We start from the raw sequence: 24,262 nt of genomic DNA on the forward strand, positions 1-24,262 counted from the left end.
GCAGTGTTTCTAACTATACCCACATCAGTATACGAAGATGATGACTACGATCTTGATATTCTCATGTACAAATCGGACATGGCGATAAGTGGTATTAGGCCGCAGTAATAGTGTGGGGGAACATATTGTTATTATCATGATGTTGGGGTCTGGGGGTCTGGGGGGGGGAGGAGGGGCGGCAAGGGAGGGAAATGTATGACTGAAAGTGGTGGAGGTGCGGGAATTCAGTATTAGGTTAGTAGGGCGAGATATGAAGGGGCAAGAAGAGATTGCGTATAATGAAAAGCTTACTAAATGTGAAGGTTTGTATTCGAAATTCAACTCATTCAATGCAAAAAACATGACAAAAATGCGAAAAGAAAAAAACTACTAAACGGGTATCTACATTCATTTACCTTTAGCAATGTGGTTTGCTGTCTGCTATCAAGTTGACGAGGGAGTTTCGTCCACCCAATCAACACCACAACCACATATCCCTACCCAGATATCACCCAGCGTACTACTACATGCGTTTACTATATACCCATTAACATGTTGCTTCCCTCGCTCTTCTCTCTTCCAAGGTAAATCAACAGCTGCCCTAAGTATATCCATTTCTCTGCCAAGCCAAAATTACCAGGGGTACATGTAGACCGCCATGTTAGATTTTATGCAAAGCTAGTGCTCAGGTCATAGATATGAGTAACTTTGTCTCATATATAGCAAATGTGCGCGATTATCGAGTCGCGTGCTTGGTCCTGTGGCGCTAGCTCATCGCTGGCGGATGATTTCTAGTAAAGACCGGTATCAGTGGAGGCCGAAATCGAGTTGAAGAGGAACAAAGCTTGCGCACCTGTGAGAAACTCCTCGCTGCAGACACAGAAAATGTACTTGTTAGCAAAACTTATTCACCGAAATCATGAACGGAGAGGGGGTTGCATCTCCCAAACCAAGTTCCACTTACAAGCTCAACGTGATATAACCGTCGCGATCCTCATCATACTTCTTAAAAACATCCGTCATTCTCTTCAGACTAATACATGCCTGGACGAACAAGTCGAAACTGAGTGCATTGCGGCCGTCGCGGTCATATGTGCGGTAGAGCAGAGTGACGAATTGCTGGGAAAGACGGTATCCAAAGGCGATCAGGGCTTCGTTAAATTCAGCATATGATATGCTGCCGCTATGGTCCTGGTCGAAGCGGTCGAAAAGAGCGCGCCAGGCAGAGAGGAAACCCCAGAGGCCACTGTACGAGTGAAAAAGAGATCATTAGTATGTGAATCTCGTCATGGGTATGGAAAGTGGGAGGCAATGAATGGCATACCAGAACTCGTCAAAATTGACTGTGCCGGATTTGTTGGTGTCAAACATTCGAATCATCATGCGTACAGTATGGGGGTCGAAAGGCGTCCAGTCACCGTTTACAAGGGCAGTTCGCAGCTCAGCTTCTGTAAGCTCACCACTTCCTGTCGCAATGGTTAGTTACTTGTCAATTTGACCAAATGTAAACATGGCATACTGTCTTTGTCCACAGCGCCAAACAGTCTCCACAGGGCCTCGCGATCATTTCCATCTCTTGGTGGGGCGGGCGCCGGCGTTGGTGGGGGTCTTGACTGCTGCGCAAGCTGAGGTCTTCCATGATAGCCCTGTGGTGGCGGTCCTTGACCATAGTTTGCTGGTGGAGGCGATCCAAGGCCCATTCTATTGTCTTGTCGCGAATCATAACGATTGTCATAGCGCGCATCGTTGTATGCGCCTGGCGGGGGTCGGCTGTCGTATCCTCCTCCTCCACCTCCTCCTGCACCGCGACCACCTCCTCCGCCATAGCGGTCGTCTGGACGTGTATCGTATCGCTGGTTGGGAACAGGTGGTGGAGGCTTGTTGTAGTCAGGGCGCGCAGAGCTTGTGCGCGGTGGGCGTGAGGCTGTGGTAGCATTTTGCGACATCATAGCGGCAGCCTGAGCTACGTCAGTTTTGCACCTGTAGTAGTATTGCAAGTTGAACAAAGACGGACCTGTTCGGGCTCAGCATGCATGGGCAACCTGTCTGGGTTGAAGCCTTTGTTATACGCCATGTTGTGATTGAATTGGTCGTGGGCGTTTGGAGGGGTGAGAGCAAGTTGTTGGCAAGGCCGAGGGCTGATATATGAATGTGACACCAAGCTTCAGGTGCTCGGCGATCGCAAACAGCCGTCAGGTGGACAGGGGGAGAGTTCAGTTGCGAGGAAGATGCCAGCAAGGGGACGCACCGGTAGACGAGGACGCCGCCGTCAAAGAAACTATGCAGATTCAAACAGTCAAAGCCCAATCTTGGGTTTCCTTCACAGCCCATTTGCGGCTGGCAGCTACAGCGAGGGTGCCTTGGGTAGAGGCGCAGCCGCAGCGGCAAGCGTAGCGGGGCACCGGCTTGGCCCTATGACGCTGCGTGCCCACCTTCACCATCACACGCGAGAATAACTTCAGTCAGCGACTTCAGTCATCCAATCACTGCACTCGTTGCCTTTCTGGCCTGATACGAGCTGGTCTTTCGTCGCGCCACTTTCCGGCATGGTGCTGATTCGGTGCTTCTAGAAACTCGGCCAACATGTCATTTGTATTACTATGTATGTACAAAGAAGAAACAGTTTTGACCTTACTCAACTACTCATCGTTCGTCATGCTATTGCTAGTGTGTGGAGAAAATACCCGCCCGCAGTCATCAAATTGTAAAAAGAGATAGTGAATAGCAGACAACAATAACAACAACAGCTGCCGTGGGTATCCAACGCCCCTGCACCCAAAATTCAACAACAAACAGGATACCAGTAATATGTGGGGTGCATGCATCGAGCATGGCTAGCTTGCCCAAGATCAAAAAGCAAAAAAAAAAGAGAAACAGCCGGGTCGAACAAGATACGCTTGTACAATTACAGACGACCGGAGCCAAGTGGCCGTGCATAAGAAAAAAAGGGTTCCGCACTCGTTGCTCCCATCACGTCTTGACCCGCTTCTGGTTGCCGTCATCCGACCCCTGATCCGATGTCTTTCGCTTGCGCTCTGCAGAGTCATCCCGCGCAAAGCTAGGGCCGTTTGGAGCTACTGGAGTCTGAAAGGTCAAGGGACTCGGCAGCATGTTGGAATCGCGGCCAAAACCCCATTCAGGGTAAAAGCTTGATGGAGAAGGAAGAAGGCCATTCTCCACAAATCGGCTGGGGAGTGCCGAGATTGGGGTTTCCATGTCATTGCTTCTCCCGTATGAGTTGCTGTTTGACGGTGGTGGGGGACGAGCGAATGGGTTTGGCGGGCCTGTTGCACCAGCACTGAGCAACGAATTGGCGCTCGGCGAAGGCGGAGGAAGGACAACACCTGAAGAATGCGATGCGTCGGTGCTTCGTCCTGGTGTTGCGCCAGTTGTGCCAGAATCCTTGGGCGATGAGTCGGCAGTTGCGCTGCCAGCATCCGAGTGTTCACTTGGAATTTGGACCCTTAATCTTGGCTTGCTCTCACCCATACGTAGACTGTTTGTGCGAGATGGTGGGGGAATAATGGGCACTGAAGATGTAGACTGTGTTCGTTGCGGTGGTGGCTGGGCTTGCGGGGGCTGCGGCTGAGGTTTTGGCTCTCCATCCGGCTGCGGTCGGTGTATGGTAGCAACGTCAATAGACTGGGCTCGGTTTTCCTGTTTGATAAATGGGGCTTCGTTGCGTTGTGCGTTGACATTGTTGTTGCTGCTACTACCCCAATGCGCTGCTAGCATAGACTGGCTGTCGTCGATTGGAGTGAAAATGCTGTGTCTGGCAGATGCATGCAGGGGTTTTGGCTGGGGAAGAGGGGGGCTCTGAAAGTTGTTTTGTTGAGGTGGAGATGGGACGATGATGGTGGGTTGTTCTGGGCGTTCCTGCTGTGGCTGCGGGGGCTGAGGCGGTGGAGGCGGCGGGGGCTGTTGTTGTTGCTGTTGCTGTTGCTGCTGCTGTTGTTGTTGTGCCTGTGCCTGTGCCTGAGCCTGAGCCTGCGCTTGTGCCTGCGCCTGTGCTTGTGCCTGTGCCTGCGCTTGTGCCTGTTGATCTTGCTGCTGCTGCTGCTGTTGCTGCTGGAAGGTGGGCGGCATAGATTGCCGGCGTTGTTGCTCCTGTTGCATGTACTGAACCTGGGGGTGCGCAGGCATTGGATGCGAGAATTGATACTGTGAGGCTGGTGGAGTGGGCTGGGGCTTCGGGGCCATCTGCGGAGCTGGCTGGGGGTTGTAGAAAGGCGGATTTGGCATATAGGCATAGTTGTTGGGAGGCGCCGGTGGTTGCGAAGGGTAGGGCTGGGGCGGAGCGAGGTTTGAACTGGGGCGGCGTATGTGTCCGACCCTTGAGTTGGGTCGCGACAGATGGTGGGGAGGCTGGGGCGAAGGGCCGCGTTGCTGGAAGGCGCCATTTCCAATGGGAGGCGACATGGAGGGGGCAGCGTGTCGGATGTGCTGGAACTGCGAATGCTGCATGTGATGGGGCATCATGGGGTGGTCGGGAGGCGTGTGCGAGTCTTGGGGAAGGGGAGCGTCTTCGTCGTCATCGTCGTCGTCGTCGCCGTCCTTCTTGCCCATGAAGTCCTCGGGGCCCTTGTGCTCGTGTGCGCCGCCATACTGGGTAACCTGTCAGTGCCATGCCGTTTTAGCGCGACTCTCTATCCGGGGCCAATGGGGGAATGCCTACGTATTGGTAACGGCCAATGGTCTCGTTGATGTCGCCCGACGAGAACTCGTACAGCTTCTTGTTGTGGCCGAAGATGATGACTGCCACGTCGACGGAGCAGAGGACGGAGAGCTCGTGGGCCTTTTTGAACAGGCCGCCCTTGCGCTTGAGGAAGGTGCTGGGGGTGGTCAGCTCTGCGAGGGTAGCAATGGGCGCGATGGGGCGCGATGGAAGGCGATGGGAGCAAGGGAAAATGGAGTCGAGTCGACTTACACAGAGCGGTTGCGGTCGTCCTTGATGGCCTTGATCTCAATCTTTCTGCGGCCCATGGTGGATGGAGGATGCTAGACGTCAAAGCGCATGGAGCGACGGGGAGGTGGGCTAGCAAAGGGTCGTGGAGCACAAAAGAATCGAGGTGGTACTAGTAGCTTGCGCGGCACGCTCACGGCCAGTGTTTCAGCAGCAGAGGACGGGCGGGCGGCCAAAGTCGGCGCTGTGGGCGAGGCGGATCGTCTCGGCGACCCGAGGGCTATATGGGCTGGGGGTGCAGCGCAGAGGGGGGGGGTTGATGGGGGGGAGTTGCAGCAGTATGTAGGCGCGGCGTTGCTGAGGCTCTGGGCTGGGCGAAATGTGGTTTGGAGAGAGCGACGATGGAGCGGGCGGGCGCCCCTATATTTAGAAGCCTGGCGTCTGCGCTCACCAGGCCATGGCCGTCGCTAAAATGCCCGCTTACGGCCTATTTGCCTGCTTTGGCTCGACCGGCCCACCCATCACCCACTCCCCCATTGGCCGCGCCGCCGCCGTGTCAATCTTCCGCCCTCGCCCTCTAGCCCTCCAGAGTTATTTTAAGGACATATGTATCGCAAGACTACTAGGAGCAGCACACATACTTGCTGTCGCGAGCCCTCGACTCGGACTGCAGCAGAGACTGCCTGCCTGGCTGCCTGGCTGTCAGATCCATCACAGCTCCCTCGGCGCTTGTGCTTGTGCCTGCACACCTCACCCCATGTCGCCCATGTCGCCCATGTCTGCCTCGACCCGTGCAACACGTCCTGAAATCAACCAGGCCCTGCCACACGCCGGCCCAGAGCGCGCTGCTGCTGCATTGCGCCCTTTGCCAAGCCTCGTCTCAATTGCAACACATGGCGAAGCATCCCATCTCTAGTACTAACTCCCGTCGCCGTCGGAGGCGGGGAATTCCCCCTTCTGAAACTGCGGCCTAATTCATCCCCCTTCATAATACCACTGACCTATCCGCCTTGTGCGGCACTGCTTGCTCCTCACACAGAGCCGCATTGTCCTCGTCGCTACTTACTTGCTTGTCCTTTCTCTGCGACATGGAGCCATTTGTGCACGCCGCGCCTGCATCGTGACATCACGCCCAAACAACCACCTTTTCGCTCCCCATTCCTGCCCAGTCCACGTAGCTGTGATGTTGGATTAGGGCTCGCAGCACCGCGCTTCCTAGCGCGCATCACGCCCCCCAAACGCGATATTTTTAGCAGCCTGCATGTCCCAAAATCCACTCCAATGACGCACCTCGACCGCAACTGCCTCCTCACCCACACTTGCCCATCAACCACCCCATCCTTGGACCCTCTCTTTTCCTTCACGCCTTCTCTGCCCACCAAACCCCTCTCGTTCCCCAGCTGCCATTACTCATCTCACCTGCATAGCCGCCCGCCCGCTTCCTTCGCATTGTCTTCGCTTTGCCTCTGCTAGCTGCTGCTTTGCCCCTTCGTATACCCCACCTGCGGGGCCGTAGTCCGTGATTAGAGAAGATCCGCCGACACGAACACCACCCGCGCCGTATCCATGCAGTCGTCTAGCGGTACAGTTGGATGCTGCTTGTCTGATTCTTCTAATTGAGGCATCCAGCAACATGATATCGCTCCTAGGCAACCAGCATGGTCACGTTCACAAAAGCGACCCCACGCATCTCAAGTGCAGGTACCCTTCTCGCCTTCTATTCTTAGTCACACATGTCCCAAGACCAACTTCCTCTTTATTTCCCTACTGGTCAACTGCACAACTCCAGCAGCACATCATATGCAGGTACATACCCACACATCATGTTGTTCCCCACCACCAAATAACCCGATCCGAACAAATCCCCCCTTGTCTCTCACAACTTCCAACTTAACCGCACAAGCTACATGTTAGATGAACTACCTTGCATGCACACAGCTATTCCTGGGAAACCCATGCCACATGCAACCTGCAGAACTAATTGCGTCCCTTCTTTTCTTAACAGCAACCACAACAACAATATCCACTACTTCCAGTATCATCACTCCACACTCTCTCCGTCGGCGCTTACTCCATCTTAACACTCTCTTGTATAGTACTACTTCACCCATCGCTCAACGCCACAATATACCTGAAACCCTAGCATACACCTCGTATCCTCTTCTCTCTCCCTTCTCTCTCCCTTCTCTCTCTCTCTCACATTTTTCTTACCAACATATCCGCACACATCCGGGTCTGCATCCAATGTTCGTATTGAAAAAAAAACATAAGACCAACAAAAAACCAGGGGGTGTGGAAACTTTGGAATATCATGACGCCATATTACCCCCTCAAGCAAAGTTAAGTTTTCGTATTCGTATATACCTGCGATATTATAGCCTGACTTATATGTTTTTTGGAAATTAACCCCCCAATAACAACAAAAAACGAACCCATTATCATATTCTGTTCGCGGCTGGAAATTAGATATAGTTATATCGTACGAGTCCCATATCATGAGCCCACATCTCTGAAGGGGGAATGAAGGGGGCGGGGGGGGGGAGGAAAGAGGTGGTAACAAAAAGCATAGACCATATGAATTAGCAAAAATCAGAGAAATAAAAGGGACAAAGTAGGAAAAGTGAATACGTATGTAAACTTTGGCAAAAAAAAAATTATTAATTCGAGCTTTCAAATCACAAAAAGTCACCCAAGCGCACAAAAAAACATCCACACACGCACACATCAAAACCACCCGTCCTTCTCACTTCACTTGGATAGCAAAACAAAACGAAAAGAAGATTCAAAACAAAAAATATAAACACCCATGCATACGCACGCACGCACGCACGTACAAAAACACAAAATCTCGCATCTGCATTAAAATTTCCTCGTTTTTCCCACCCCCACTCCACTCCATACACCTCCCCAACCATCACTGCCCCTTCTTATTCCCCCACAAACGTAATCACCACACAAACGACGACCACGGCAGAGGGGAGAAAGGGGAATGAGAGAGAGAGAGAGCACTAGAACATATGTATATAGACACCAATGTACATTCCCTCCCAAGGTATCTTTAACGAACAAACGAAGAAAAAAAAAGGAGAAAGAAAGAAAAGAAAAAGATCAAGAACAAAAAAAACAGACAACTAGAACTCTACTTCTCCATCTTATATGTCTCAGTGTTTGAGAGTGGTTGATAACTGATTATTACAGCCTGTTGCGAATAACACACACAGAGAGGCAGAGAGCGGCAGAGGGAAAGCAAGTTTGGGGGCCAATTGTCGTTACAAAAAAAAATAGGTATAACCGGAGGAAAACAGCCGCAAAATCGGGATAAAAAGGGTATCGAGCTCTTTGGTACGCTTGGAAATTCAGACGGGCGGTCTTGTAATGCTTGCAAGGAATCTGCTCTCTCGTGTTAGTCCCCACACTCTCACAACAGCCAACAAAAGAAGCCTTGCCCTTACCATTGCACAATCTACCACTGTCTGCCTGCGCCAGGCCCAGTTGCAACTGGCTGACCGTCAACATTGCCAGTCAGCTCAGCTACACGTGCCTTGATGCGCGCAACACGGCTCTCAATCGTCTCCTCGCCGCTTGTCTCGCCTTCATCAGTCCGCTGGCTCTGGCTCTGACTGCGGCTACGGCGAACCTGCTCCTCGCTCAGTCTAGCTGCACGGTCTGCCGCATTCTTCCTGATCTGCGCCCATCGGTCGTGCGATGGTGACTGCTGCTTGGCAAAATCCACAGATTCCTCCGACACGTCATCCGCTTCATGTGGTGCACGCTGAGTTGGTGTCCTTGGGTTGGCCTGTTGAACTGGTCGTCGGGGAACAGATGGAGCCACAGCGGCATCTTCATCGCTATCATCAGGAACGAAAGCAGGCATCTCTTCCATTGGGCCTTGGTCAAAACGAGAAAAGGCATTGTCAATTTCTTGCTGAGTAGCAGGGCCGCCAGGGATAGGTTCAGCAGATGAATGGGGCTCGGGTATGCCGGTAGACGAGTCGGCAGGGCTAGGATCAAACTTTGGTGACGGAGCGCGTACAGGCTCGGGCTGTTCATCAGTGTATGTTGGAGATGGCACTCGTGCGCTAGCTTGGCGGTCATCAACTCGAGACTCGCTACGAACAGCATCCGGTGGGAAGTAAGAGTCATCCGCGGGCTGGCCAGCTGCTGGTGTCTCCGTCTTCTTCCTACCAAACAGCTTTCGGAAGCCTCCTTCCTTCTTCTTGAGCTTGGCCGGCGAGTGCTTCTTTTCAGGCACGGCCCCCTTGTCCTCACTGACACGATCTTTAGGTTGGGAGGCTACTGCTTTCCTCAGAGCAGGATGCTGGCTGGGAGTCGTAGATGCCTGTGCCGACTTGTCATCAGGAAGAGGCACCTCTTCGGGAGACAATGTCTTCTCTGGAGCAGATGCTGGTTGGTATGACTTGACCGGAGCACGGGGTGACTGAATCGGCGAGTCTGGCCAAGGCACTGGCGTGACGGATTCGTCGGGATCCTTCTCTGACTTAGGTAGAGGAGGCAGTTCGCGGTTCGATGCATTCGAAGGCATCGGTGACGTGCGCCCGTTGGCAGTCAAGTGCAAGTTGTTCTTTGACCCTTTACCAGCACTAGTATCACCCAGGTACTGTGCACGGAGGGCGTCGCGATCGAGCGCAGCCTCGCCAAATTTCTTGTCCCATTTCATAGCTGGACCGGCCTCGTTAACCAAGTGCGGCTGTAGGGTCAGTACGCTGTTTGTCTTGACAGATGTGGTGTCATCGTGGCGTCCTCGACGCTGGGCGAGTTCCCTTGCGTCTTTCTCGTCTCGCTCACCTTGGGCCAACTTTGCAGCTGCAGCCTGGATTCTCGCGTGCTGGTCTGGTCCGATGCTAGTCTTGCTCATGGGAGTGTCGTTGGTAGAGCGGTTATAGGGTTCCTTAAGAGATGGCTTCTTGCCGGTTGACTTGCGCCGACCAAGTCGCCCACGTTTTGTGAAACTGAACTTTGATTTCTTCTCCACAATGTACGCGCCTTCCTCAGGACCATCCGAGGCACCCTTGACTTGCTCCTCCATGACCAGCCACTTTGCGCCTTGGATGCGTGTCTCGATCAATGTGCATCGACCGAAGGCGGCTTTGCGATCCGCGGTCTCCTCAGAAGCCAAGCTGATCATCCATACCCACCAAAACGTTTCGTCGAGTTCGAATTTGGTGATACTAGCCAATTCACCAGGATCAAGATCGTCTTCCTTGAGGCCATTGCGCATGTGGGATTGCGAGCTGTGCACACGATGTTCACCCAGGGGCGGGAGCTTCTGGTTCGGCATGAGGAGAGTGGTTGGTGGAGATTTATTGTTCTCGTCTGCGAACCCAGAAGACAGGAAATCTGCCCACGAAGGAGTGGTAGGGCGACCAAAGTCGGCATTCTTTGTGCGTGCAGCAGGTCCAAAGGTAGAAAAGTCGCTTGGACCGCCACCTAGCGAGGATCCGTTGGTGGTGCCGGGATTATCCAAGATGCCTGCGAATCCAAAGTCCTCGAAGCGGGACCACGAGGGGTCTGGTGTAGTGGGGTCTGTCAAACTTGCTACGTTAGACTGGTTGGCGGTTGAAATGCACTCGAGCACTCTGCGACACTCATCAGTCAGAGCCTTGACTGTATCCTCGTACTCTGAAAACTTCTGCAAGGCTCGGTCATCGTCTCGGTACTCGAAGTGTTTTGCGCGGCGGAGTAGGGCAAATGGCGTAGGCGAAACCGAGTCTACGATCATGACCACCTTGGTCGTGCGCGTCTGCATCAGGGTGGGTACCTGGGGAGGATATTCAGTCTGGGAGAGTAGGGCTTGAAGGGACCGTGGTAGGGCGGATATGGCTCCGACCACATTTGTGTCTGGTGAAAGCGATCGCAGATAGGCGAAGAAGAGATGACTTGCTGCATCTGCAGCCCTAGAGACGAGTCAGTTTATTCTTTCTTTCTTTTTTGGAGGGGTCAAGTGCAGCCTGCGCGCTTACTTCTCCCATGTGCGGTAACCTCCGTCGAAACCCTTGTTATCTTCATGGAACTCGAATGCCCACCAGCCTGCAAGACGAGAAAGCTTTCTACCACCCATGCCATTAGTCTTGCCTCGGGCAGCCACAGAAGACAATAGGTCAAAGAAGTCGAAGATTATGCTCTTGCGTGACTCGGACTCGACGCTCATAGGGATAAACGTGTCGAAAGAATGTCGGGCAAAGTTTGAATCTAGATGCATCGAGTCAGCAAGCGAGGAAGGGTGAAGGAGAGGTTATGTTCGAGAACTCACCAGACTCGCCAATGCGGAAGAGCTCATAAGCGTCCCAGGTGACTACGCCGCCGGGCAACCTGCTCCAGCACCATTTGATAATACTGCAGAGCGTCTGTATGGGTCAGTACGGAGCACTGTCTTTGGGGGGGAGAGGGGAGGGGGAGGTGGTGGGGTAGTGTACCAAGGGCTCGGTCAGACGCAATTCTTGTGCCAGGCGCTCGCCCGAATATTGGCCTGTTTCTTCATAGGCAGCCTTGAAGAAGTTGCGAATGAAGTTGCGCGAGGCGCTTGTGTCTGAGGTGGGGCGAAAGGGCAGTAGCATGAAGGGCATGTCCAGGGCTGGAGTGCGGGTCAGTTGGGGCTGGACAGGAGCCAATTCGCAGCGTCGACTTACCCCTCGACTTTATTTCCTGTGTGCAGACATGGACGAGCTCCTGGATCTCTTCTGGAGCCACCTCTTTGCGCGTCCATGACTCTTCCCAGCGAGGTTTGGGGGGAGCGGCGGGCTCGGGAGCCGTCTTTGACTTTTGCTTGTCCTTTGAATTGAAGACATTCTTGAAGAAAGGCATGGTGAGGAAGGGCGGGCGGCCTGGCCTCTCGGGTGGTGTGAGGGTGGGTGGTGTGCCGGAGTATTTACTTTGAGCCCCTGCCCGGGAGATAATCACTGAGGGCGGCGCGCGACGCGGCCTGGGGCGGTGCGGTGCGATGCGGTACAGTGCAGACGCAGGGACCTGGACTATTTGGGGCCAGTACCGGATTACTTTTTGGTGGCTCGCGGAGTGTGGAAATGTAAGTAGCAAGCAAAAAAAAGAAAACGGCGGGCGGGCGCAAGATGTCCGCGACTGCTTTTGGCCGCCGCGAGAGTGCTATCACTGGTGGCGGGCGGGAAAGGAGAGAGGCGAGACAGGGCAGTTGATGCTCGTTTGGGGCCTAGCGAAATAAACCGCCCATCAGGCCTATGCCATGGCATCCCACCGCCTGTGTCCATGCCATGCCTCGCTGCAACCCCTGTCGCGCCAAGCGGCCTGCCACAACGCCCTGTGCCCTATCCCTCTCCCTCCTGCTCGCTCGCCCTGCAGCCCACCAGTGCCTCCGTTTCGCATCGCTGCTCTGCTGCTACTGCTACTGCTACTGCTACTGCTACTACTGTACTTGCTAGTCGCCAGCACACCCAACCCCCGGCCGTCTGAATTTTCCCCGCCGCCTGCCCTCGCTGCCCGCTGCAATTGGTGCACCCGGCGTGATGCGTTGTCCACTTTTTGCATCATCCACCGCCTCGTGTCTGAGAGCACGTCGCCCCCCTCGGACGCCCCCCTCCCTCATTGACGCAGACGGCCATGTCCTAGCCTCGCCCACGCAAAGCAATTCCGCGCAATGCCTCATCGAACTTGTCACGGGCCCTGCTGTACTTACATTGTCTGCTGCTGATCACACTAGCTCCCGAGTCCAAAGGGCCGTTGTCTCGTATCTACCTCTCTCTTCTCTGCTTCCGGCTGCCTATAAGCCGCATTTCCGCTGTCAATTTCATTCCTCGCCATCCCATCGCTGCTGAGTGCCGGAGGTAGTTGTAGTGACATGTGACATCACATCGTGCCCTATGCATGGTACATGTCCCTGTACCGCGTTATCTCTACCAGCAGCTTACGTCTGTGGGGCTGCCATCTGCAAACACGTCTAGCTTATGGGCCATGGCCATCACGCGCTATCGTCTCCTTGTATCTACGCTAACACGCTTCCATGTAACACATACGCAGTCACAGGTTGATGGAGTAGCACCCCGGTAAAGGCAGCCTCATCGCAGCCACACCGCAGCCACATCGCTCCATACTTGTGTACATATGGCGCATAGCTGACTCGATGCCGGTCACTTGTGTGACAACGGCGTCAAGTGCATCACATCCCCTGAGAACATCTGCCGGTGCCTTTCCTGCCTCGGTGTAGTGCTAGAAACAACAGTCAGCTCTCAGCTCTTGCTGCCCATCTTGTCCACATAGGGTGCACCATGGCCCAACACCGGCCCTTGTAGTGCGTGACAGCCAAAGCTCTTCCATCTGTGAATACCCTCCTGGTAATAACGAGCGAACACCCCAAAGCAACCGCGCCACCGGAAAACTAGCTCGACCCTCCCTCTTCCCACTCATATGCATTCCCCTCTTTGCGTTCGCCCACCAAAAAGCACAACTCGGGCCTTTTTCTGCGTTTATGCTTTTGCCCGCCATCAATGCTCAAGCAATCGTTCTATGCACATGCGCCAAGCCCCAAAGCACGTGTTTTCGTGATCTGCGCTAGCAGGACACGCTCAGCCAATCACGGCCTAGCCCCGCCAACCCACCTAAACACCGCCAGTCGTTGCGTTGTCCTAATACCGCAAACCCAAGTTGAAAAGCATCGTGACACAGGTCAAAGCTGCGGCCGTGGCTACTCAGCCGCATACAACTCCTCGAATAGCATTCTCTCCCTCCTCTGTCATTTCCACCACTACGTCAATCCCCACTCCGGGGCTTTGACCAAACTCGAGTACAATGCCAGCCCAGACGGCGTGCCCGATTTCAGAGGTTGACCGAGCATTGTCCGCCTACGTCAATTCTCGCCAAGATACACTACGCATTCGACGTACGCTATCAAAATACTTGACATCCACCCTGCGGCCAGTCAATGCATCAACCCAACTCCAGCACCTGAACCATGAGTGTCCTCAGAACCTGTCTGCAGCCAACACGAATCCTCCCGGCCTGAAGGATAGTCGTCTTGAATACCTTCAAGCGCTTCGGGCTCGCGCCAAAGCACAGGCAAAACACAATGAGCTCCAGGCTTCGCTAGAACAGCTACGGGCTCGTCACGTGGACGACAATCCCACCCAACCGGAACCCGAGCACGACGACAATGTCACCCAAGGTTATGTTTTTCTACTACGGCAGCGCCGCCGGCATGCAGAGCTTCAGGTCATTCAAGAATCTCTGGAAAAACTTCTCAGCGCAAAGCCCTCCACGCCCTCCTCAGATCCCCGAGATTTAGTCAAGCGCGCAATTGGCGAGCAACCTGATGTCCCTGCAGAGCGTCTGGATAATCTTTTCCAGGCCGAAGACGACCAAGTATCGATTTTCAAACTGAAGCAAGAAGTTCTGGAGGCAAGAGCAAGCATGGAGCGAGCTCAAGCCGCCAAAACAAAAGCACAAGACACAGCACCCAGTGCCCCGTCGACAACTCTCCAATCACAAGTCTACGCTCTCGAACAAGCAAGAAATGAACTTGTAGACTGGATACAGGGGGAACTGGCCAAGCTCGAGGAAGAAAGCATTTTCCTCGAAGACGCCTCACCCATCAAGCGTCCAGTCAGGAACGGCACTGCAGCTGCTGCACCCGACACAACCCATTCCGCAATCGACCGTGCCTCAGCAACAGCAAAAATCCAAGCATCATACGACAAATACACCGCCGCCCGAGCCAATCTCCTAGAAGCGCATCTCAGTCTCCAGAACCCTGCACCAGCACCAAATGCAGAAGAAAACGACTCTTCGACAAACGACAACAACGCCGTCTCTCCACCAACGCCCGTAAACGCAAACACGGTATCTACCTCTTCGAAACCAATTAACCCCATATCCAAACTCTTCCCTTACCTCCCTCCCCTCGCACACATTGCAACCACCGAGCGCGCACTCACCCAGCGCACGGTCCACCTCGCCGCCCACCTCGCCGCCGCAGACCAAGACGCACAGGAAGCCCTGGTACGGCTCTCGGGCGAAAGCCACTTGTTGCCTTCTGCTGGCGGTTCCAAGGAGGCCGCGGCGTGGGCCAAGGTGGCAGCCGAGGCTGATGCTGCGACCGAAGCTCTTGTCAAGGAGCGCCTGGAGGAGAGTGCAAACGAGGTAGCAGGTGTAGCTATGGTTGTCGATTTGTGTTCGTTGCAGAGTCGGGTTTTGGATACGGTGTGAAGGGTAGTAGGTGCCCAGTTCGTTTTTTCTTTCTTTCTTATTCACTTGAGAGACTTGATACAATTGGAAAAGAAAATTAAAACCATGATGAACCCTGTGTTTTTTTCTTCTTCTTAGAATACAGCTAAAACCACCATAAACTTCCCTCCCGTCTCCAGTCCAGTCCCCGACATTTGCAATCCCCCATCTATTCAAACATCCCTCCACACCTTCCCAGCACCACCAACCCGCTTCCCATACCCCAAATCCCGATACCCACTCGCAACACCACCCCGCTCACTCCCCTCCGCAAGCATCTTGACCTCCCTCCTCTCCTCCACAAACGTCGCCGGCCTCCCATTTTCATCGATGCCCTTCCACAACCTCGTCACCAGCGTTACATCGCCCTCACCCGCACTACTGCAATCCGTGTGGTCTTCGTCTCTAGAGTCCGCAGGCGGAGGAGGTGGGGGAGATGTGACCGAGCGTTTGCCATCTAATGCCGCGGTGCGCGAGACATGGCGGTATATAGGCGGTAGTGGGGGTGAGGTGGCACGATCGGAGTGCTGATGAGATGAGCGGCGAGTGGGTAGAGGAGAAACGTGTCGTACGCGGATCTCCTCGTACTCTCTGCTTCTTCTTGGGGGAGGAGATGGGGAAGGCGAGATACGACGTTGCTTGTCCACTCGGATTTCTTCTTCATAGTCTCTATCACGTACTGGAGAGCAATACCTCGTTTGGACTTTTTCAAAGTCTTGGTTTGGGCGTGGTCGAGGTCGGGGTTTGTACTGTACGCGATCACGAGAATGGTCACGGTAATACTCGGACTTCTCTTTGCTGGATTCATGTTCATCTTTGTATCTTGATCTTCGGGTCGGTTCCAGGTCTGACAGTTTCTCTCTTCGCTCGCCGCTGAATCGGACACGAGGGGGTCCTTCAACCTCGACGTGCACGCTTTGCTCGCTTGCGCGCATGCTGGCTCGTCGTTGGGATGTCGTGTCGTGATGGTCAGGGTTGCCAGGTTTCAAGATGCTATAAGTTGGTGATTCTGGAGGTTGACGGGGTACCGAATCAGCATTGCTACAAGTCTCGTCCGACGCGCGGAAAGAGGTACGTTGGCGGTCTGAAATGACTGTTCGAAATGGCAGGGTGTGTGTTGTGAGACGAGATTCTGCTTCTTCACTTCGCCTTTCTCCGCGAGATCTGACGCGAGAAGGTGATATGCTTGTACTTCTACGTCGGTGTTCTTGCGAATCGCTACGATAGACGACTCTGGTTGATCTTTGCCGAGAGGGCGGAGGAGAAGGAGAAGGACTGAGTTCGATAATCCTAGAACTCTGCCGACGTAGTGATTTCCTCTCCACGTCCCTATACAAATGGGTCCGAACAATGTCTGGAGGAGGCCATACTTCGTCTGACTTCGCTGCATAGCCTAAAGGTGGCCCAAATGGTATAGAGAACGCATCATCAACCCGCTTTCGCTCCATGCGTACAATGTCAGGTGGGGGCCACACCCCGCCAGTGTACCTGGTAGAATGGCCAGGACTAGATGAGGATCTCCGAGCTACTCGTTCGTTTCTTGATGCCTGCTGGAATGCTCCTAAACCCAGATGTGCTACGCTGGATTCGCGTCTTAACACCCGGGGTCGACTTGGAGAGTATCTGTTCATACAAACCTCCTCTCTACTTCTTCGTCTACCTCTAGACTCATCTTGTCCAGCGTCGACTCGGAATGGCTCGCTAGGCCAATCGCAGGGCTCGTCGGCTGTGCACTTGCGAATGCGAGTATAACGACTGCTCGACCGATAGAAGTTGTCGAGTTTCTTCTTGCATCTGCGGCACGGCGTAGAAACCAAAGGCCTGCCGGGGACTACTGGGTTATTTCGATGGAAGCCTGCAGAGCGCATCTGACCACAGTGACTGCAGGTATGACAGAGCATAACTGGCACGACCACTTCTTCTACTAGCGGCGCTTGAGCCACCTGAGCCGAGTCACGACTATGATAATGATACTCTTCCCTCCTGTGTCTCGAACTTGATCGTACCATCTCTTGAGTGTGGCTGCGAGATGCTGGGATGACGGCACCTACGATTGGACCATCGTGACGACTGGCCATTCCGCTATCTGGATGGTTGTATGGCCACCCGCTATGGCTCAATGGGGGCGGAGGCTGTATGCTATAGCTTTCAGACCTTTGAACGTGTCCTTGGAATACGCTTCCAGTTGGCGTATGTTGCTGCCCTTGCTGTTGCTGTGCTTGAGGATCACCTAGTGGCGGCGGACGTCGCGGAATACCGTTTGGACCGTATAACGCTAGCCCATAGTTTTGTTGAGAATATCCGCCTTGGTACCCTGGAAACGAAGCGACAGAAGACGAGGCTGCCGGTGGCGGCGTCGGCGCTGCAGGGGGCACTCCGAGCCCAGGGAATTGCTACTTGTGTGTGAGCAGTGATACTGTATGATACCAGACCAGGAAGTCCATGACAACAACTCCTACAGTCGCTTGTTAGTCAATCTTCAGTACCAAAATATAGAGGTCCACTTACACTTGATAAAGATACGGATTGCCCGGCTGAGCAACTGATCCAGGATACTGAGGAAGAGGCTGGCTTGGATTCTGAACTTGCCCGTTGTCGCTATTCGCGCGGCCCATATACGACTCGAAAGCTCTTCTCTGTTCTTCGTTCGCCATCTGGTGCTCCGTGGCAGGTGCGCCTGTGCAGGTTGAGGAGTAAGGAAATATCGTTGAGCAGTTGCAACCAATGCAAGTCAAGCCTGCGCGGCACGGAAAGCACGATACAGCAAAGCAAAGCAGAAAGAGAATCAGGCAGAAACTTTAGAGTGAGTGGTGAGAGTAAGAGAAAGTGTGGATGACCCAATCAAATTTAATCTGCCCGGTGAGGGGAAATGAGGAGTGAAAGACAATGTGGTGAAGACCGCGTGCACAATACAAAACGTGTACGTCAATTGAGACCCAACTCCAACTGATACAATTCACCTGGCCATTTCGGAAACTGGTGGCTAATATTTTTTATTCCTGCCAAACGCCCGCCCTGCGAATCATGCCAGAAGTGTGTTATGTTATACAGTAACTAAGTTTCTATCAAAGTTCTTACGTTTTTTTTGGACCACCTACTCCACTCTCAGTACCCTGGGACCCTTCCTCTTTGTAGAGCGCTTCTTCTTGTGGCCCTTGTCAAAGGAAACCGCGCTTTGGTGGTCACGACCAAAGTTGTCGAGGTCCTTGACCTTGTAAATCCTGATGATCCAGTTCTCACTGGTGAAGGCCTCCTCAATGGTGCTAAGCTCCGGACCTTGAGCAGGCAGACGCGCGTTACGGACACGGTCCTGTGCTTGACCTGCAGGGAAAAGCGCATTGTAGTTGTAGTATGACATTTTGTACCTGGGGAAGCAGTCAGTATGTAATATTCAAAACCATGAGCCAGGCAACTTACATCAAACTGTTCTTCATGGCTGGTGTAGCTTGTTCGTCAACACGGTATTCACCTCGCGATGTGAAGAAGCTGCGCTCCTTGACCTCCTCGGGCCAGATACCCTCGGCAATCCTGACCATCCACAAGAACTTGTTGATGTCGTCTCCGGAGTAGCCAAGAAGACCACCAAAGACCACCAAGACGTAGTCAACTTCATGCTGGCGCATAATCGGGTAGCTGACCTCCTCGCTGGAGCTCATGGCCTTACCAACGGTAGCAATGTGTGTGTTGTTCCACGTGTTGTTGTCAACGAGCGTAGGGCGGTCAGCCATGCCACCAATCTGGTAACCATAATCCCACCACGCCATGACCTTTGCATCTTGGGGAGTGTTCTGCCTGAGCCAGTAGTACGCCTCACGGTAATCATCAATGATGTGTTGGTGACCATCGGGGGTACGGGACGCGAGCACGACTGAGGGCGACGAGTACGCATTTGAGGTGACCCAAGTGCAGTGAAGAACAAAAATCACAAGGTAGATGGCGGAGGAACCGACAACAGTGAGCTTGGAGGCATATGAGTAAATACCAACCCAGGGGCTGCGGGTGGATCGGAGGCCGTCTGGGAGCACTGCTGCCGCTGCAACTGAAGCCACATCGGCACTCTCCTTCTCGGTCTTGGGCTTGGGCGTCTTGGCGTCCAGGAAGGTGTCAAGGATCTGGGAAAAGGCAATGGCAGATGCAACACAAACAATGGGAGTCAGAGTAAGCATGAGACGGACCATGACACCAGCAAAGTAACTGGCAAGGACAGCGTAGATGACAATGAAGACTTGCTCGTCGGTCAAAGTGCGGAAGCACAGGTAGACACCAGCCGGGAAGAGCCAGATCATCATGTTGAGATCGAAGAAGAACGCGGGCCAGGCAGTAGGCTGGTGCTCGGAGACGGATGCGATAATGGGAATGTGGATCTTGGCGTATCCAGTGTCCCAGAGCGAGTAGAAACGGCCAGTCCAGGGCGCGATGACACCTGAGACGGTCAAAAGCACCAGACCTCCGACGCCAATGACGAAGACACCCAGAACCAGTGCGCGAAGAAGCGTCTGGAACTGCTTGCCTGGAAGTTGTGCGCGGACCCAGTCGACGAATGCGACAAGCTGGAGGAGACCAAAGACACCAAGAGCCGACATGTGCTCGCTACTGCGGATGGGCAGGAAACCGACAAAGGGAATCTGCATACTCGCAAGCGTGCCCAGGGCGTACCACGAAGTGTAGCTGACGTACAGCCTCGGGCTGTATCGTCCCATACAGATGAGGACGAAAGCGTGCAGAGGCAACAAGTTTGTGATGAAGACGTATCCACCCCACGCTGACACCATGTATCCGTAGAACAGGGCAGTCAATGCACCCCAGAATATGGAACCAATCTTGACAGCCTTAATCCACAGGAAGAAGGTAAAGACGAGAAGGAAGATGGCAATGGCCTCGTTGTCGTAACTTCCGGCCACGGATCGCGAAATGTAACCGGGTGAGATGCCCATGAAGGCGGCCGCAAGCAGACCAGCCGAGGGCGAGGGTACCATTTCCGATGTCAGGAGGTATGTAGCCAGCGCAGTGAGGCCGGAGAAGGCGGGGGCCAGGAGGACACAGATGTTACGAATGTCGACGGGGAGGGCAATGGCGCGGAGGAAGTGGTAGATGACGCCGCTGGTGACCATCAATCCGGGGTAGAGAGTGCCACCAGTAACTCGGCCCAGCGGGTGCCATGTTCCTGTGATATCGTGTCAGTCTGTGTTGTTGTTCTGAGTTACTTGCAGCACGGAGAAGAGCGTACGGTCGTCGAACCAGTCCCAGAAGCTGTAGAAGCCATGCTGAACGAGATACTTTGTTGCCCTGAAATTGAACCAGGGATCGACTGTGTCAATTGGTCAGCCCAGACTCGATGCAATTGCCCGGGTGGCATGCGAATTGCATCACTACTGACATTCGTGGATGATGCTCTCGAAGCGAATCACTGAGAACAGACGGCTGCTCACGGCCGCACCCGCAATCAGGCACAGGATAATCACTCGCAGCAAGCCTCGAGTGTTTTGACCAGTCGCCTGCTTGAGGAACTGCCCGTCGTCTACGGCGGCAGCCATGTTTGCAGGTGAAAGCAGAAAAAAAAAGAGAGAGGTCAAGGAGTGGTTGGTGGTCGCAATGGGCCGCGTCAACGATGAGAGCTATCGTGATAGAGCACACGTTTCCAACTCCGCGCCTCGGCACTTTGTTTCGCCGACACGCATGTCATCGCCCATGCTATCCTGACACCTCCGCATGTTCCCCCCTTGCCCTTAATTATGGACCACGAGCCACTTGATCAAATCAAAGCACTAGTCGATTTTTGGAGTCTACATTTGAATAGAGGAAATAAATAAAAAACAGTAAAAGAAATCTATCCATCGTTTTTGAGGGGGAATAAAGCGCCGCAAATCAACATCCGGGCCCCTGCCCAACACCACTAATAGAGTTCCATTGAATCCACCATCGCAAACTCCTCTATAATCAACTTACAATTCCAACATAGTTCATGGCCACAGTCTAGGCATGAAGGCTGAAGTGAGCTGCATGGTCCGCCTTGACAACAGCACTGCTCTACAATTAGCGATCAACAATAAAGTATGGACGTGGTGTGCCATGGACATACGCAATATCTGTTCGTAATAGTAGTCGTTCTCCTTTTTTGCTTGCTTCTTGGATCCAGGTCATCAGCATTGTTAGGTGCAGATCGTTTTCTGTTACCCTCATTACTAGAATATGAGGGTAATGATTGTGATAAGCCCGCACCGGTCGATGTCGGGGTCCAAGGTCCGCGTTCTAGTGGGGGAGGCGGAGGTGGAAGCGGATTATCGCAGTCATTATTCTTTCCCCTCTCTTCATCTTCGTCATCATTTCGCATCCTCTCCTCGAGCAACTCCTTCTTGGTTTTGTTCTGCTCGACACATATCCACTCCTCAATGCTCTTTTTGTTGTCTTGTTCCAAGTGCTCTGCTATGTGATCGAATCGTTCGTCCCATGCCGCATTGAGCCTCGTCTTGAGCTCAATGATAGCTTTACAAAAGCCACACCAAAAGGACCCTTGACAATTCTTCCCAATCTTGCTGCGTGTGTTGAGAATCTCTGCGGCTCCAGGAGAAGAAACGCCATGTGTCTTCAAGTGGATTTCGAATGCTTCCTTTTGAGGTGAATACACTCCACAAATCGCACCGGGAGATAGTTCAAAAGCACATCGGAACACCTCAGGCTGGAAGTGTTGGCTATTTTCGTGGCGTTTCCAATCTGATTTCGCGCCAAAGCGCTTATGGCACCTGGGATACGTACAGCCATAGGGCCTCTCATGCCGTTTCATATGTTTCCGTAAATCACAATCCCGGTTGACGGCATACCCGCATCCAGGACGCGGACAGACTCTCAGGCCTGCCGTCTGACTTTTTTCAGCCTTACACGGCGCCGCCTGAGCAATGTCTGTGCTCTGTGTGATAAACTTGATGATTTGCAAAGCATCACGTCTAGTCAAGACTACTGGATCCGTGTCAGATTGAGTGTCCGAACCTGGCTGTATGTTTTCAGCCAATGTCTCAACTCGTTTTGCTGAACTACTTCCTTGGTGTAGGATGTTTAAGATATGACCAATCTCTAAAGAACTAGAAGGGGAAGACACAGCAGCGGGCTTTCTCTGTGCCATTCGTTGTTGCTCGGCCTTTGTCTGAGGTGCATTGGAGAACCCGTAGTCCATATCGGACAGAGGAGCCTGCGAGATTGTTTCTATTGGTGCAATATCCGTGGACACATCAGCAGGGGGAGGGATTTGTGTTTGCTGAGCTAACGACAGCCCCGGTGCTCGGCGTTGGCCACGACGCTGTCCAGGAAAATGCGCAGGTCGTGTTACAAAAGAATTGTCTCCTGAAAAATGCATTGTTTGGTGTTCATCCTTGGGAGGACTTAGGCTCAGATCAATTGACGACCAGCGCTCATGGTCTCGTTTCATTGAAAGGTCAAGGGGAGATGAATTACCCGTCGTTGGGCTAAGTGGGAAGGACTTATCCATGCCAGCCAGCAAGTTGGCGTCCATGTGTGCATCTGCAGGCTCCTGATTCATCAAGGAGGGACGTTTTTCAGGGTTCAACTTCGATCTACCAACGTTAGCTTGTCAGATAGAACATCCAACCACAGAGTATTACCTCTCAATTATATCTGTTTCATCTTCGTCTTGATGCATTCTTGTAACGTGCTGTTTGAAATTGTCCAGACGTGGCCATATCTTTTCCTTGTTCTTACAATTTTTGCCTACACACCTGTAAGATCCGTTGTTGAAATCTACTTGGTGAACACTCTTCTTGTGTCGATCCAGATCGTTTGATGTGGTAAATCCTTGGGAAGCCCTTTTGCATTTGGGTACGTCGCACGTGAATGGCTTTTCATGCTTAAGCTGATGCTTCCTGTTTGGAACTCAGCGCTGTCGGTATTAATAGAACCAAAACCTACTCACTTGTACTCGGAATTACATTTGAATGTCTCATCACATCCGGCCTGATCACACTTGATCGACTTTCTTGTTGACTTACGGCTACGCGTGCTGCTAACACGAGAGATTTGATCCGAGGGTACAGTTGACACTCCTGTTGGAATACTAGCCACAGATTCGACATTCATGTTTTCAATTCGGTTGTAGAAATCTACTGGCAAGCTTTGGCTGGAGCAATCAGCCTCGTTACCAAGTGCTGATTGGCTTGTTTTGACTGAGAAGTAGCCATCATCAGAAGGCACAACACCTTTACCCTGAAGTCCATTGCGAGGATAGCGCGGCGATTCAACATTGGACTGGCGCGATGCGTAGCGGGGCCGTCTATTTTCAGCGCTTCGGAGATTGAACAAACTCCATGAATCCTCCTGTGTAGCTGGGTTGAATGTAGAAGAACCATAGCTGGGAGTGAGCAAAGACGAGCTACTCTGTAGACCGAGACCGAGACTGTTGTGTGCCGCAGACAGATCTGAGTGATGATAGATCATTCCCTGTGGTAGCAGCGTACTGGAAGTAGTTTTCGTGGTATGTACCGACGTAGCTGGGCTGTATGCCTGTTCTCTCATATCTTGCACGCTTCGTGGGCGCTGTGACAGATTCCATGGCTCTGTCTGTTCTGCAGTGCTGATGTGAAGCCGAGGCACTGAACCATTGTAGCGATGTTCTATATGGTTGAAAGCCGAGTCGAAGGGCTGCTGGTAGCTTCTGCCAGAGTAGTATTGGGACATGTCTGCTACCACGAGTCAGCCTGCTAAATGGTTGCCTGAGGCATCGACGTGTTGTGTTTTTGTTGGCCGCTCCTTAGATGAAGTGGAACGGTGTTGAACCAAAGGGTGTAAACTTGAACATGCATAAACGACATAGGAGGCCTCGTTGAACCGGATCCAAAACATACCTCAATCCAAGTGTTCAGCCTGCTGGAGCGGCCTGAGGCTTGCCTGAAAGTACACAGTACGCAAGATTTCGTAAAGGAAAAAAAGGCACAGGTGTGCGCATTAGTAAATGCAGCACGCCACTCGGCCGCCCCTCAATCTTGTGCACTATCCAACAAGGTGGTGCAAGAGACGTCTTGGTGCCCTAGAGGTCCTCCGTTTCGAACTCTCCTAATGCACGGACCTGCACTGCCTACTGGTATACCGGTAAGGAGAAAGAAGGAATAGGCAGGCTTGCACACCGAGACGCCGATTCCCCCCTCGTGGCGCCGTGTCAGGAAAGATGCA

The 24,262-nt window shown here is 53.0% G+C and overlaps 7 protein-coding genes across 7 annotated transcripts; 1 reads left to right on the forward strand and 6 right to left on the reverse strand.

Annotated features, from left to right (window-relative positions):
* Positions 1-770: 770 nt before the first annotated feature.
* On the reverse strand, positions 771-2,053 carry COCVIDRAFT_102731 (hypothetical protein; the record flags this gene model as incomplete). Its single annotated transcript, XM_014699809.1, has 5 exons — positions 771-849; positions 944-1,225; positions 1,304-1,445; positions 1,499-1,937; positions 1,994-2,053. 5 exons carry the CDS (start codon positions 2,051-2,053, stop codon positions 771-773), a joined length of 1,002 nt encoding a protein of 333 aa, XP_014555295.1.
* Positions 2,054-2,949: 896 nt separating this feature from the next.
* Positions 2,950-4,962, reverse strand: COCVIDRAFT_17132 (hypothetical protein; the record flags this gene model as incomplete). The annotated part of the gene is made up of 3 exons (XM_014699773.1): positions 2,950-4,584; positions 4,655-4,811; positions 4,907-4,962. The coding sequence occupies 3 exons, from the start codon at positions 4,960-4,962 to the stop codon at positions 2,950-2,952; spliced, it is 1,848 nt and encodes a 615-aa protein (XP_014555259.1).
* A 3,383-nt stretch (positions 4,963-8,345) lies between these two features.
* On the reverse strand, positions 8,346-11,704 carry COCVIDRAFT_27768 (hypothetical protein; the record flags this gene model as incomplete). The annotated part of the gene is made up of 5 exons (XM_014699810.1): positions 8,346-10,797; positions 10,864-11,092; positions 11,154-11,247; positions 11,317-11,474; positions 11,530-11,704. 5 exons carry the CDS (start codon positions 11,702-11,704, stop codon positions 8,346-8,348), a joined length of 3,108 nt encoding a protein of 1,035 aa, XP_014555296.1.
* A 1,953-nt stretch (positions 11,705-13,657) lies between these two features.
* COCVIDRAFT_17134 (hypothetical protein) lies at positions 13,658-15,070 on the forward strand (the record flags this gene model as incomplete). The annotated part of the gene is made up of 1 exon (XM_014699774.1): positions 13,658-15,070. The coding sequence occupies one exon, from the start codon at positions 13,658-13,660 to the stop codon at positions 15,068-15,070; it is 1,413 nt and encodes a 470-aa protein (XP_014555260.1).
* Positions 15,071-15,261: 191 nt separating this feature from the next.
* On the reverse strand, positions 15,262-17,742 carry COCVIDRAFT_27770 (hypothetical protein; the record flags this gene model as incomplete). The annotated part of the gene is made up of 3 exons (XM_014699811.1): positions 15,262-17,481; positions 17,516-17,543; positions 17,597-17,742. 3 exons carry the CDS (start codon positions 17,740-17,742, stop codon positions 15,262-15,264), a joined length of 2,394 nt encoding a protein of 797 aa, XP_014555297.1.
* A 440-nt stretch (positions 17,743-18,182) lies between these two features.
* On the reverse strand, positions 18,183-20,622 carry COCVIDRAFT_102783 (glycosyltransferase family 66 protein; the record flags this gene model as incomplete). Its single annotated transcript, XM_014699812.1, has 4 exons — positions 18,183-18,453; positions 18,506-20,252; positions 20,316-20,396; positions 20,466-20,622. 4 exons carry the CDS (start codon positions 20,620-20,622, stop codon positions 18,183-18,185), a joined length of 2,256 nt encoding a protein of 751 aa, XP_014555298.1.
* Positions 20,623-20,981: 359 nt separating this feature from the next.
* On the reverse strand, positions 20,982-23,770 carry COCVIDRAFT_102679 (hypothetical protein; the record flags this gene model as incomplete). Its single annotated transcript, XM_014699813.1, has 4 exons — positions 20,982-21,110; positions 21,168-22,653; positions 22,702-22,959; positions 23,010-23,770. The coding sequence occupies 4 exons, from the start codon at positions 23,768-23,770 to the stop codon at positions 20,982-20,984; spliced, it is 2,634 nt and encodes an 877-aa protein (XP_014555299.1).
* Between the last annotated feature and the right edge of the window lie 492 nt (positions 23,771-24,262).

This window comes from Bipolaris victoriae (genome assembly GCF_000527765.1).
Source record: "Bipolaris victoriae FI3 unplaced genomic scaffold scaffold_57, whole genome shotgun sequence".
NCBI classification, from domain to species: Eukaryota; Fungi; Ascomycota; class Dothideomycetes; order Pleosporales; family Pleosporaceae; genus Bipolaris; species Bipolaris victoriae.